This window comes from Gekko japonicus, unplaced genomic scaffold (assembly GCF_001447785.1).
Source record: "Gekko japonicus isolate JY-2015 unplaced genomic scaffold, Gekko_japonicus_V1.1 scaffold1103, whole genome shotgun sequence".
NCBI classification, from domain to species: Eukaryota; Metazoa; Chordata; class Lepidosauria; order Squamata; family Gekkonidae; genus Gekko; species Gekko japonicus.
In genome coordinates, this window is record NW_015163121.1 from 104330 (window position 1) to 119652 (window position 15323).

At 42.3% G+C, this 15323-nt stretch overlaps 1 protein-coding gene across 1 annotated transcript in view; it reads left to right on the forward strand.

Moving 5' to 3' along the window:
• Positions 1–15323, forward strand: part of KIF26B (kinesin family member 26B) — a 192906-nt gene that overhangs the window by 58931 nt on the left and 118652 nt on the right. The window contains exons 2-6 of the mRNA XM_015406871.1: positions 1747–1953; positions 5639–5732; positions 7313–7575; positions 10055–10238; positions 13521–13680. Coding sequence (XP_015262357.1) covers positions 1747–1953; positions 5639–5732; positions 7313–7575; positions 10055–10238; positions 13521–13680 — 908 coding nt within the window. The remainder of the gene's footprint in view (positions 1–1746; positions 1954–5638; positions 5733–7312; positions 7576–10054; positions 10239–13520; positions 13681–15323) is intronic.

A 15323-nucleotide genomic window follows, 5' to 3' on the forward strand; every position in this document is an offset into this window, starting at 1 on the left:
GGTTAGGTTTGGGTTGGGGGGGGGACCCCCCCTTTGGGGGGGGGGGGGAGAAGGGAGACACAGTCACCATGCTGAGAAGAATCAGGCCACAGCTTTGTTGATCACAGAGTATAAAAGGGATAGCCCTCCGTTGGTTTGATTCTTTCCTTACAGGTAGGAGTCAAACAGCTCACAGTGCAGATGCAAAGTCAGCAAGTTGGGACTTCATTTGTGTAGGATCTATTCTTGTCCTATGCTCTTTAATATCTATGCTGAACAACTGAATGAGATTGTCTTATCTCATTGGAGCTGGTTGTTATCAGTTTACCTATGTATTTCTACTATGTATTTCTTTAACTAATGGTCAGTTTTCATGAGAAGTAGTTTGCAGGGTAGGAATCATAGACCCAACCTGTAAACCAAGGCTATTTATTTATGGACCCAACCTGTAAACGGTGTTTCGGCTGCGATCTGGCTTGGCCATGCTCCCTGCTCCCAGCAGCCCTCAGTCGGGCTGCTGGAGCAAAAAGAAGCAAGGTGAGTTTCCCCGCCCCGCCCGCTCAGAGCACCCGGGGCCTTGCTGGTGCGGGTGGGGGGGCGGCGGTGACAGCTTGATGGGGGGTGGCAGGGGCTTGATCAGGGTGGTGGTTGCAGGGCCTTGATGGGGGGCTCTTTCAAGCCGACTCCCTGCACTTAAAGGGAGTCCCTTTAAGTGCAGGGAGCTGGGAGGCCTCACACACCCGATCTCTGAGTGGAGATCGGGTGCGCAGGGCGCTTTCAAGCCGGCTCCCTGCACTTTCAAGCCGGCTCACTGCACTCAAGAGAGAAGGGAAAGGGATGGCTGCAGGTGTTGGGGCTTCTTTCCTTCTCTCTCTTTCTCTTTCTTTCCCCTTTTCTTCTTTCGTTCTCTCTCTTTTTCTTTCTTTTCCTCTTTTCCTCATTCCCTCCTTTTTTCCTTCTCTCTTTCTTTCCCTCCTTTTTCCTTCTCTTTCTTTCTTTCTTTCTTTCTTTCTTTCTTTCTTTCTTTCTCTTTCTTTCTGTCCTTTTTTCCTTCTCTCTTTCTTTCCCTCCTTCTTTCCTTCTCTTTCTTTCATTTTATTTCTTTCCCTCCCTCTTTCTTTCCATCTTTCCCTCCTTCTTTCCTCCTCTCTCTCTTTCTTTCTGTTCTTTTGTCTTCCTTCCTTCCTTCCTTCTCTCATTCTTTCCCTTTCCCTCTTTATTTCCTACTCTCCCTCTTTCTTTCCCTTTCCCTCCTTCTTTCCTTCTCTTTCTTTCCCTCCCTCCTTCCTTCCTTTCTTTCTGCGCAGATCTGCCCGTTCCCCCCCCCATAGCTAGCAATCCAAAAGAGTCCAGTGGCACCTTTAAGATGAAGGTTTATTCAGGTACAAGCTCTCCCTCCTCTGTGAGGGCAGATCTGCACTTTCAGGGGTGTGGCCTAATATGCTAATGCGTTTCTGATATTGGGTGTGGCCTATTATGCTAATGAGTTCATGCTGGGCTTTTTCTACAAAAAGAGCCCTGCTAAACAATCACAAAATCATGTAACTTTCATGTTGTCCTGATTCCTGTACGTGCAGTTCCCCTTCTGAATTAAAACTGTGGCATGCATGCAGAAGGATCTGAAACTTTCCCCCTGTGCTGTTACCCTGAACTGAAATGACATGACCCAACCAATTATGAAATCTCATTTTGAATATTCATGTCTTTGTTATTATTTATGTAGACTAATCAAATGTGTGAAATTCTTTTTGTTTCTTTTGCTGACAGGTGAAGGTCATGGTGCGCATTTGTTCTACCCTGGCCAGAGACTCTTCTGAATCCAGCTCCTTCTTAAAGGTTGATCCTCGCAAGAAGCAGATTACTCTGTATGACCCACTGTCTTGTGGAGGCCAGAACTCCTTCCAAAAGAGGAGTGGTCAGGTGCCACCTAAGATGTTTGCATTTGATGCAGTTTTCCCTCAGGATGCCTCTCAGGTAGACATTAAGTCCAACTGGCAATGCATCAGTTTTGAGACTGGTATTATTATTATTATTCCCATGATTGATATTATATAGATTTTAAAATAAACAGAAGTCAAGACAGAATTCAAGTAGTGCCAGAGCATATGCTACCATAACCACAGAGGTACCACAGAAAATAGCCTCCCCCAAGGTAACCAATCTACACTTGAACTGTAATATTTAGAACTGTATACTGCTTGGAACATAGCTATCATGCTTGGAACTTCCAGCAGTTATCTAAAATATGGAGTAGGAGGTGAAACTTAAAGTGCTTTATACCAGTGGTACTCTGCAGCTCATGGAGAGCCACATTCAGTTACCATCAATTATAAGAAATGCACAACTGCTGTATGTCCTGTGTGCCACCCCACCAAACACACACATACAATAATATAAATAATATAACATACAGCTATTTATATTAAATATATAACTATAACCTTTTAAATTAATTGAGTACCTTTCAGCACATAGAATTGTGAGGCTCTGGACAGAGAAGGGCTTGCAAGGCAAACCTACTACACAAAATAGTGTGCAAACTTTCTTTCATAACTCTATCAGCCTGAATGTTAAAAAAAAATGAATGCTTCCCTATGCTAAAAATTCCCTTCAAGTTGAACTCTAGTGTTGCAGGAAATGGCTAGACCCTCTCTCCGTGCTAACTAGCATTTAACAATGGTATGCTCCATTCTTCCAGCTCATTCAGTGGCATACACAGAACCCCTACACCTCCACAACCTTGATACAGTCATCAAGGTCAAGTTGTGTTGCGTTTAAAAAATAAAACTGTGTTTTATCTTAGGGCCATATGAATGATAAAATTATCCCAATTCTAAAGAGCTCCCTATCCCTATCACAGAGCCTTTACCTCAAGTAGGCACACAGCTTACCCATCCTTCAGTCCCTTCAGGGATGGCTGTTTCACGGTGGGACCCACAAGCCAACAACAAGCCCCACCTTGCCCACTTTCCTGGAACATAGAGCAGGGAGCTGTGCTCAGAAGAGCCATAGGTGGCATGTCGAAGGACCATATCTGGCTCCTGAGCCCCTGAGTGAATATCATTCCTTTCTACTGAAAAGTGACAGAGAAACAAAAATGACCCACTATGTGTAGTGCCATCCTTGCAGAAATGATGAGTTACGTTTAGGGTCTTAGTAGCTTGAACCACCACCGCTACCAAAGCAGATCAAATGAAAAACACAACAACAACAAAAACAACAAAAACATGCAACATGTCTGAAAGATGTGGTGAGTTCCCAGGAGAATATGGTTTTATAGTTGTTCCAGGGCTTCCAAAAATGCCTGTTTATATTACATTGCTATCTGGCCTTGGTATGCAGGTGTTGAAAATGCAATGTTAATTAACGTGCACTCTGTAATTTATCCCTTCCAAAAATAAGGAGGTGACACACTGCACCAGTAAGTAACAAGAACAGCCGCATTCAGAGTGCATTCCAGTAATATAGCCTTGAGATTGGTGAAGGCAGACACTGGCCTGAAAGATCTGAACCCTATAGGAAGTGTCACAGCATTCACACATTGGCTGTTTCTGCAGTCAAGGCTGTAACACAAGGGTTTTGCCCCTTTTTCACCTTTTCACATCAGTCTGCCGCTAGGTTCCAAATAAACCATGAGACTAAAAGGGCTGTGTCAGGTGGAAAGGCGTGGTGGGCGTCATAAAGATGCTTGGTAATACAATACATTGGGGAAAAAATGTGGGCAGGTTGGCTCATACCGGCACTGCTGGTGGGATTGTAGATATATAAACAATTTTTGGTTGAAAATTGTCGACAGGATTAAAGGCATTACTGGTTTTGAGACACCTTTCACTCCATAATCAGTACTTCTAAATCACTGGCCTGATTTGAATGCTAGAAAAGCTATTAAGGAACTGATAGCCCTTTTATTAGCCTCTGCTATACTAACGATCGTATCAAAATGGAAATATTTCATTCCCCCATCGATATTGAATTGGCATGAGAAACTTTGGGAACAATATGTTATAGGTAAAATAACAGACAATTTAACACATCTAAATTGAGACTGTTGTCAGTCCACTTTTATGGAAACTTGGTTTCCAGCTTTATAATATTTGATAGAACAGGGGGTAATTCCTGAAAAGTCTGTTTATCAAGACCTAATATATTGGCAAAAGGCTTAGAGCTTTTGTTGGCCTTTATTTGGAGTTTAATTTTTAAAATTAAAGCGGTATAAGGTCACTTTATCATATTGATTTGATCCTTACTTTTTTTGCTTTACTTTATTGTAAAATTCTTGCTGGACTTCTTTGGAACTCTATGTATGGTTTGATATAATGGTTGTGTTATGTATTGACTTGAATGTAAATACTGACATGCGAATCGCCTCATTGAAACTTAATGTTAAGCTTCAGCCTGGGCTAGGATCCTAATGTAACCAATAGGAGTCCTAGCCCAGGGAGTGTCTACCAATCACGTTGCACAGCGGGACCGCTTGTGATTGGGCATTGTATCTTCAACCTCATAGGTTGTTATCTGTACAGGGGGTGTGGCTACATTAGCCGGGAGTGTTTAAATATAGACAAGCCAGTGTATTTATCGTTCTGTTCTGATCTGTGATGGGTTCTGGCTGGCGATTGTTGTACCGCAACGGAGAAGTAACTAAGCTGAAGAATAAACCGCAATTCTTATATATATAGTTGCTTAGCAATACAAATTTCCAAATGATCTCACCTATCAGCCTTCTGTATGTACTGAACACAAGACATAGGAGTAGAATTGACCCTGTGAGACCTCACAAGTGAAGTCCTATGGTAATTAGGAATAAATTTTCACCACCATGTGGGAACTCATTAAATAGCAATGTATAGAACCATTCAAAACCAGTCCAGCAATCCCATGCTAAGTTACAGAGTTGCACCTCAAACTTATTTATTTATTCAGATCATTTCTATACCATCTCATAACAAGATATGACAGTCATTAGCATTAAAAGCTACTGAACTATATAATAAAACCAACTAGTCATAGTGTCCACTAGTTTCCTCCTGGCTGTGCTCATCACTCAAGATCATAAGTGCAATCTCATTGTTGTGCTAAGGCCTAAAAAGTGTGCTGTATGATACTGAATCTAGATATAACTGAATAATGATTGCTGGGGGGAGGGGGATAAGAACACCTATTATTTTTAGTTAATGCTTTTTGAATGTATTACTTTGTATTGTTATAGTGCCATTTTATATTACTTTGTACTGTGATGTGCCGTAATGAGAGAACTGTGACCTTTTCTGTAAAACTGTCAAGTTTGCAAGTATGAAGAGCAGCCTGAAACTAGAATGCCTTAATAACTTGCTTTAGAGACATGAGGTAGAACATGGTGCAAGAACTTGCTGAGGAGTCAACATCATGAGCAGATTTTTCTTTTAGCCGGGGCCAAACAGCTTGAAGCTGTTTCATTTCCTTTCTTCCTTCAGCGAGGTATTGATTATCCTTATTCCTTACCATCACTGGGCCAGTGTTTTTTGAGGGATGTGTATGTGTATGCACACATCCCCCTCTCTCTCTCTCTCTCTCTCTCTCTCTCTCTCTCTCTCTCTCTCACACACACACACACACACACACACACACACACACACGAGTTCATTTTTAAAAAAAAATAATCATCTTGCTTTTATGACAGGCTGAAGTATGTGCGGGAACAGTAGCTGAGGTGATCCAGTCTGTGGTGAATGGTGCAGATGGATGTGTATTTTGCTTTGGGCATGCCAAACTAGGTTAGTATATTTGTTTTCATGGTCAAACAATAATATTAAAAAATGTTATGATCACCTGTATTTCAGTCTTTTCAGTATTCTGATCATGTTTGTATTTCCCACTGCCCTTGCTGTGCTCTTCAAATATCCTGCAGTGATTGGGGGGAGGGACACTCCTTTTCTTCCATTAGGGTCTTACAGAAATGATCTAAGATTGTGCTAAGGAAAGTAGCCACCTCTAAAACTGCATATGTTTGGATCCCATGGTCTTGAATTAATCTTGAAAAATGGTTCCCATTCAAAGTAATCTTTACCTGAAAGAACTGCATTCCCACTTCTCAAAGCAGTGATAACATCAAAACTACCCCATTGATAGATTTATAATTCTCAAGATAACCACTCCATGAGAACCAGTGATCTTTGCCTTTGCATTTTACATTTTGGATTTGTTACTTGTTTACTCTTTTCTTGATTTTGCAGCAATGACAGTTTGAAGCTAGTTTACAGTCCCAGTTTGGAAGGGGAGCACAAACTATTGCTAGTGGGTTTCCAGCTCCTGCCAACCTAGCAGTTCGAAAGCAAGAAATTGCAAGTAGATAAATAGGTACCACTTCAGTGGGAAGGTAACAGCGTTCCGTGCGCCTTGGTGTTTAGTCATGCCGGCCACATGACCACGGAAACGTCTTCGGACAGCGCTGGCTCTTCAGCTTTCAAACGAAGATGAGCACCGCAACCCTAGAGTCGGACTCGACTGGCTTTCGAGCAAGGGAACCTTTACCTTTTTATACTATTCCCACCTGGGCATCCTGTAGCCTTTTATTCCCTGGTGTTTGCTGTGGTCACTGCTCAGTAGGTTACTTCCTTGATGCATTTGACATACTGTGTTCCCTTCCCACTGAGGTCTGTTCTCACCGGGCTGTTAGCATTGGAATCTGTGACAGTACCAGATCAGTGCCTGGTTATACCAGCGGGTCATCTGATACAGAATAGCATTTTTATATGTCTGCTGCTTGTATTCTACAATGACTGTCTGGTCCAAGGGAACCTTTACCTTTACTTTGGAAGTAAATGCAAGCAATGGTTTGTGCTAAAGCAGAAGTCACTAAATGATTCCAGCGGCTTGAGGAGAGGAGCATATGTGTGAGCACAGGGCTAGTTCATGTAAAATGAAACCATGGAGTTGGAACTGTCCTTTTATGTCCTGCTAGGGATCCAACATTGAAAGACAGTATTTTGTAGTGATTTGAGTGTTGTACGAGGATTGGAGAAGACCCATATTTAAATCCCCACTTAGCAGTGAAGCTCATTGGATGCCCTTTCCCACTCTTTCTCAGCCAAAGGGGTGTTATAAGGGTAAAATGAAGGAGGGGAACCGACATAAGTTTCTTGGGAAAAATGTGGGAAAATATGGATAGAGAACTCTTGACTACTTTTTAACACTATTTCATTGCCACAGTAAAACAAACCACTTTATTGCAGATCGGGATTTGACCACAGGGGAAATATTTCCAATTGCACATTCTTTTCTGTGATCCATTCTTTCACCTGTTCTTTCTGCTCTGATTTTATTGACTTCTTTTCCTCCCCTCCATTCTGAACAGGGAAGTCCTACACTATGATTGGAAAGGATGATTCCATGCAGAACCTTGGCATAATCCCTTGTGCGATCTCCTGGCTTTTCAAGCTGATCAATGAACGAAAAGAGAAGACAGGTGCTCGTTTCTCAGTCCGAATCTCAGCTGTGGAAGTATGGGGTAAAGAAGAAAATCTGAGAGACTTGCTGTCAGAGGTGGCAACAGGCAGCTTACAAGATGGTCAGTCTCCAGGTGTCTACCTTTGTGAGGACCCAATTTGTGGCATGCAGGTGAATACATGGCTCTGTTGATTCACAGTGTACATCTGTTGGGGCAGTGTTTTTCCCAGGATGGCTTCAAAAATTTTTTAAAAAATCCACAAAGCATACATTCACCAACTTGTAAGTATTTATTCTCGGACACACAAGAAACTTTATGGCCTGCAGCTGCAGGGCCATCTGCTCTCCTGGCCTAAATATTTGTGCCTTTGGCATAACTTGATGCTGAGCAGGGACCTTTGTTCGCTGTAAAATGTGAAAGGATTCAGATCAAACAAATTTTGTCTCCTCCTATAATAATTTCTTCAGTGTATAACAACACACTAAAATATTTACAATATTGCACAAATAGCTTGAGGCCAGTAATATGGCTGTTTATATCTCTGTGAACTGCATTATTTATGGCCTTGGGTTAGTAATGTTGTAGGAAGTATTAATAGCTACTTATTAATTGCTGCCAAGAAGTGAATATGAGGCCTGGGGAAGCCAAGAATAATTCCTGTATTCTTCAGTCAGGAACACCCAACTGGTTCAAAAAAAAAAAAAAAAGGCTTCCTGACTAAGTTGAAAGATAGCGTGCACAAATCACAGTCGTCTAGTGATCTTTCAAAACAAACAAACAAAATGGTTCGCCCTGACCTGGATAGCCCAGGCAAGCCTGATCTTGGAAGCTAAGCAGGGTCGACTCTGGCAAGTACTTGTTGGATGGGAGACCTCCAAGGAACACCAGCAGTCAGGAGATTGGGGGCAGGCTTTATTCAGCCACCTCTCTGAATATCCTTCAGGCTCCCAGTAGGGGTCGGTCACCAGAAGTCACCATGACTTCCAGGTGCACACACACTCACATGGACATATGAAAAATACAAAAAAAAAATGGTTCCGTCATCTAGGCACCATTGCTGGGAGAAATTCCTGATAGCTTTCCTGTTGGTAGAATTGCTTACTGTGCTGGACTTACAGAGACTATTGCCTCTTTGGTGCGGGATGTAACCCTGCACAGAAAGGAATGTATGAAGACTTTCAGAGGAAGCTCCTGAAATAAATGGCCAAACAGTCTTGGTTCAGGGTTTCATTGAAACTGTGGCCTCTGTAGACATGCAGTATAATAAGTCTTTGCCCTGGATAGCCCAGGCTAGCCTGATCTTGTCAGATCTTGGAAGCTAAGCAGTTGTTGGTCCTGGATAGTACTTAGATGGAAGACTACCAAGGAAGCCCAGGGTTGCTATGCAGAGGCAGGCAATGACAAACCATCTTTGGCCCCTGCCATACGGCATGGGAAAAGGCGCTTGAAGGCGCGACTTTTAAAAGCCGCGCCAACGTTGACACGGCGCGGCGGGATCCCACGGATCCCCCAGCCGCGCCGCCGTTTCTCCCCAGTGCGATCAGACGCCGGGGAGTAAACACAGAGCTGACGGCAGGCCAGCCGAACTGCGCATGTCGGAGCATGCGCAGTTCGGCTGGGAGCCCGGGATGCGCCGGCGCAAGGACGCGCCGGCGATCAGACTTCCGGGTTGAGGCGCACCAAGGAGATGAACCACCTCGGTAGGTGGTTCAACTTGATGCGCCTTATCACATGGATGGGACAGTTCGGGGACGGAAGCATCACGCTTCCCAGATGTTGTGGTGTGATCGCGGCTGTTTGAACCGCCCCCGAACTGTCCTGCTGCCGGCCCAAATTCCCTCGTGTGAACGGGACCTTTGATAGTCACTTGCCTTGAAAACCCTAGAGGACAGCACTTTCCACCACCATAATAAACCTTCACCAAAGTCTGAAAAAAGTCAAAAGTATCTCCTCATTAGGGGCAAATAATTGCCATTGCCACAGACTTCAGTTTCTTGATGACCACATGTGGCTCCCTCATCTTATCATTTGTCACTTCTCACAGACTTTGTCCATGTTCTGATATCATAATGGTTTGTGTTTCTCCAGTCCCCACCAGTAATAGCCAATGAAAAGAAATAGGGCCAAGGAAATGTAGAATATTATTGTGTCTGGATAGAAGTTCTCATAAACACTATAAAGGCAAAAGCAGCAACCATATGTTGAGTGTTACAGCCAGTTTGACAATGAAAAAGAAAGAAGCCTTTAGACCCTTTGTTGGGGAAGAGCTCATTGTATGGTCTGTTACAGTCCCGAAGCTGAGGTTATTGGAAAGAGCAAGCAAGTGTGAATTTGAGCAGGGGGAAGCCTTAATGGTAGGTAAACTGGGAGTGTCAGTGTCCAGCACCACCTGGGGGTAAGAAGCATGGAAACCAAAACAGGAAGTTCAGCATCATGGATTTGGGGTGAAGCATCTTGATTTATTTTTTTTTACAGTGAAGGCATTTCTGCATGGGAGTTCTCTTTTGCCCAAATTGTTCTGCAGAGCAGAATGTTCCCCTAATGCAGGTCATGCTGTTCTTTGGACTTAACCAACAGAAAATCACTCACCAGTGTTAAATTTCAATAAGCACATTTTATGTGCTTTGCATTCCCCGGGTTGCCTTGCAGCTTCAGAATCAAAGTGAACTTCGGGCCCCCACTGCAGAGAAAGCTGCCTTCTTCCTTGATGCCGCTATTGCCTCACGTCGAAGCAGCCAGCAAGATTGTCATGAGGAGGATCACAAGAATTCCCACATGCTCTTCACTCTGCATATCTACCAATACCGAATGGAGAAGAGTGGCAAAGGAGGAAGTAAGTCTGATTGCTTTGCCATCTGTTTCTCAACATTCCAAATTTAAATCAGTCATTATTGTTCTGATGGTAGTACAATGTAAAAGTGCCAGTTTGCATATGCAAATAGTGTATGATAATCATGGACAGTCCTGAAATGTGGATGCATGTGGATGTACCCAGTCAAATCTAGAAATCTTCTATTTAGGGGTATGTGTTGATATAGTAACTTCAAATAGTGTGGGTCTAGTGGCACCTTTAAGACCAATAAAGGTGCCACTGGTCTCAGACTTCGTTCTGCTGCTTCAGACCAACACAGCTACCCATCTGAATCTATCTTCAAATACTGTGGTTCAGGATTAGCCAAAGAATAAATCATAATGTGGCTGACTGAATAATTCTAGAAATGCTTGTTCTAGTCTCTTTCCTAATCCACTTTGGTGCAGTTGATGCAGATTGCTTGAAGGGGACAGCTGTCTCAGGCTGACCCAGCAGTTTTTCAGGTGCTACAAGGGCTAAGGGATTTCAACACCACATAAATACCCCAAATCTCCTTTGTCTGAGCTACTGACTCCCACAAGAATGAAGCTAGCTGGCTGAATACCTCCCTTCCTCTTTGTCTGCCCTGGTCCATGGATACTTGACTTGCTACCTGCCCTTCCAGATTATATCAGCTTCTTCTTTATCTTGCCACCATGTCACCTAGCCTGATCAAACCATAGTCAACTGTAAGTTGGTACTACTTCTTTGTATAAACTAATGCTAGGAAGTCCCAGAAGAAAATGCTCTTTCTAACACAGTGGGAGGATATAAGTCAGCTAATTCAGTGGCCCTAAAAAGACTTCTCTCACCACAGAGTAGTTTCGTATTCATGCTAGAAGAACCTGCAAACTTGCTGGAAGTAATCGCCTGTTTTCACTATGGAATTGTTGTCTAAGTAACTAAACAGTTCTAAAGCCCAAAAGTCTAGCAACTGCTCTCTGCTGCTTTCAGATCTGTGTGTCAGCCTTGCTTCTGTATAGGTCAAGAAAGGGAGTCTAGATAGCATGCAGTAATAATAATCATTTTAGTTGCTGTGACTTTTTGGATTGTTTGTGTTGCGGTTTATTTTCCACGATATAGGACAAGCATCACCAGTGAACATACATTGGACTCCTGTGTACATTATGTATATATATTCTATCAATATGTAGCATATACATGTACGAAACATAGTCCAAGTATTTTATGAACAGGCAATTCCATTTGCATTTCTTTTGGTAACCCTGTGACGGAGAGTAAATGGCTAAGACTTTAACCTGGTTTGAGAACTTTGAGTGAGAGGGGATTCAAATGGAATTCTTCAGTTGAGAGGGTCAGTTAGGAGTTGAGGTGTTGTAACTGGAGATCAGGCAGCTCTTTCTTAACCACTCATTTCAGTTTATTAGAACAGAACACAACACAACACAGAACAACCCCAACTTTTATACAGTTTGCAACTAGCTAAACTACACCCCTAGAACAGTGAGGTCGAATCCTAAGTGAATGCTTAGGACCAATGAGATTTGTTCTCGCTGAAAGTCAAAGTCTTCCCTGATTGGTCCATTGCACAATGGCAGCCAATCAGGCTGTTGATTTTTGGATACTGAGAGTCTATGGAGCTTGTGACTGAAGCTCAGGCTCATTCAGGCTATCCATATAATACAATATATAACATGAGGGTTGACAGTTAACAGTGAGAGAGCGAAGCAGACTGTGAGGGCATCAAGAAGGATCCTGAGTTAAGAAAGTGGGTTGCATAGCTCATCCCTATGAAGAAAGAGGGAAATAGCTCCTAATGAATGGGGGGGGGTGATCCTATCAGGGAACTAGCTCCTAGAAGATGGAGGCTGATCCCTAGCCAATGGAGAAGGAAGGAAACTGGAACTTGTGTGTTTCTGCCTTCACCAACTTTAGTGTCTGTGAGACTAATAAGCTTATGCTTATTTATGTAATCAGAGACTGCCAAGAAATCTCCTCAATTTTTAAACACCTTTCTGAATAACAGAAACAGTTACTTGTTTGTGAAAAAGTATCTGGTGTTTATTTTTATACAAAGTTATTTCATTCCCATTGCCTGTTCGCCTCATTAATCTTAAACCTGATTCCTACCTGATTATTTTCCCTGAAAGTGAAATAAAACAGTTTTAGTTTTGATTTACCGTCAGCCTCTCATGTGCCATTATCAAACAAGGACAAAAGATGGATCTCTCCTTTCAGTTCCCTAGGCTGAGTCAGCATTTACCAGTATACACTCAAACGACTGGGTGGGGCAGCCAGAGAAAAAGGAAAAAGGGGCTGCTCAGCTAAGAACAAGATAAAGGAAAATCCTGTGAGGGAGGGCGAAATCATCATACCTCCATAGCATTCACAGATAGAACTCAATTAACTAAGTATTTATTAGTTAATGACCTGCACCCTTCCATGGAAAGAGAGAATATGAATGTTCACATTAACTGGCTGACATTACATTACACATTGTGGAATACTACATCTCAGGAAAGAGAGGAGAAAGAAACACAGAACAGCAGCATTTTCTTGTTCATACATAGTTCTGCCCTTAGGCTATGATCCAGGACACCTTCATCCCTAAACCAGATGACTGTGTACAGAACGTACGTGCATCACATAAGTTATTATGATAGTTGCTCAAACATGGATGGTTGATCCTTTCCCAACCACAACTACTGTGAATTTTGTAATTGGTTCCTGTCTTATATGACTGATATATTTAGGTATTTTAAACTAGAGAAACTTCCAAGTACAAAATGTGTTAAATGAACTGGCCCGGACAGAATCACTTTAAACAAAATTATTTTTAGGTTCAAGTGGAGAATGCCCTTTGGCTTTGTTAATATTCAGAGTGGTCTGTTATTAACACTTAGGTAGATTTATCAGTTGATTGTCTTTGTTTACTCCATTTATAGTCCAACTTTCTCACTGAGACTGAAGGCATATTACAAATAAAAACAGTACAGTGAGAACAGTATAATACAACCAATGACCTTAATGTAATTCAACTAATGTGAAGCAATTAGGAATATTGAGAAACATTAAAACAAATGGAACCTAAAATGGAATGGAATTTCACAACTGAGTGGCATCCAGGGACATCCAGGAAGACAGGGACATCTAGAGTTGAGCCTTTGAGGATAATTGTTATTTTACTTAATGGGATTTTATATTTCATTTGGTAGATCATGAAAAGCTCCTAGCACCTATGCTTGTTAAAACCTATCAGAAAACCAACTCTTGTTTTGTCTTTCTCTTGTTCTCTTTTGGCAGTGTCTGGAGGCCGTAGCCGCTTACACCTCATTGACCTGGGTAGTTGTGTTAAACCCCTCAGCAAAAACCGAGAAGGAGGTTCTGGACTCTGTCTTTCATTGTCAGCACTGGGCAATGTTATCCTTGCCCTTGTCAATGGCAGCAAACACATTCCATACAAGTAAGTGGCCTCTATTTATGAGCCTATAAAGGAAAATCATTGATCACCTTTAGCCCTTTGGAGAAGGAAAAGGAAACTAGTGATGTTGATGAAGTTTGCAATAATGGCTCAAAATATGTTTGTGATGCTCAAGTGTATTGGGGTTTGAATGCAATTTCTAGGGATGGGCACGAACCAGGAAATTGGAGGTTTGTGAAGGTTCATGGTTCATGAGTTCTCACAAACCACGAACCAGGATAGACCTCCCCCGGTTCATGAACCAATTCAGGTTTGTGGGGTTTCTGATGCAGCACAGCTTGCAAAAGCAATTTAAAGGGAATGTAAGCCCCCCTGCCATTGCTGCCGCCACAGTGTGATTTGCAAGTCAACTCAGAAGACATTTAAATGCCTTCTGAGCTCACTTGTGTCACGCCACTACCACAGTGCAATTCACATGTCAACTCATTTAAATGCCTTCTGAGCTCACTGGCAAGTTGCGCCGGCATGGTTTTAAAGGGTCCCTGTTGCCTTGTCTAGCCTGCAAACTGCTCCCATGAACCCCACAAACTTTGGTGAAAACTGAACTGGTGTGTGGGTGGTTCGTAGGAGAAGCAACTGCACAAACTGAAGTTTGCGAACCATGAACTAGGCCCAGTTCGTGATGAACTTTGGTTCGTAAATTGGTTTGTGCCCATTTCTAGTCATTTCTGTGATAAATTCTCACAATATAAAATAAGACTCTACAGATGTAGCTAGCATAAGTCTTATTTTCAGTAGTATTCACAGACAGTAGTTTTAGTTATAGAACTGCAGAAATGTCTTTAAAGCTTCACAGAAGGGTAGGTAATCCCAGGGATATTCCAGAGCCTTGCAGTGCCTGAGTTTGTTTGACCAAACTGGAAGTTTCTCAGCCTAATAGTCAATGGTGCATGTAATTACTTTTAATATAGAATTTGTTAGTTATTCCCCTCAACATCTGTTTTCTTCCCCACCCACACAGATACAGTTGCTTTCAAAAGCCTCAGAGTAAGATCAAAAGAAAGCTTTCCCCCTTGGTGGTATTCCCCCCCACCCCACCCCACGCTGACAATTCAGTCAGAATTTGAGCTAGGAGGACATTATTAGGCAAAGCATCAATAGGTTGGGACCTGATTGCATAATACTGGTTAGCTAGTCTAAGCAACAGAAAAGGTTAATTTTTGAACCTCATCTTTGCAAAACTGGAGTAGATTTACTCAGGTTTGCAAATGACCACTGTGGCAAACAGGAGTCACCTTCAGTTTTTATTAGCTGGAAGAGAGGTTATCCTGTTTGTTTTCAGGTCACTAATGTGCCAGAAGCAGCAGACTCAAGTATGTTTAGGTTGATGAGCAGCTAAAAGTTTTTATGAGCCAGTAACTTCTGTGCTAATTTACAGGGCTGAATTGGTTTCAATTTTATACTTAGTAAATTGTGTGAAGAGATATGAATTAGTTACAAATGCAGTAAGGGAGAAATGTAAGCACTCCCATGGCTAGAGTGAGGTGGAAGGTGTTTGTGGGTATGGAACAGTTGATGGTAAAAGGTTTATGCAGATCTGATTACATGGTTGGCCAAAGACACATTGGTTCTCTAATGGAAAGAGTCATAAGATTTAATTTGCTGCAGCTTCAGTCCACAGGTTA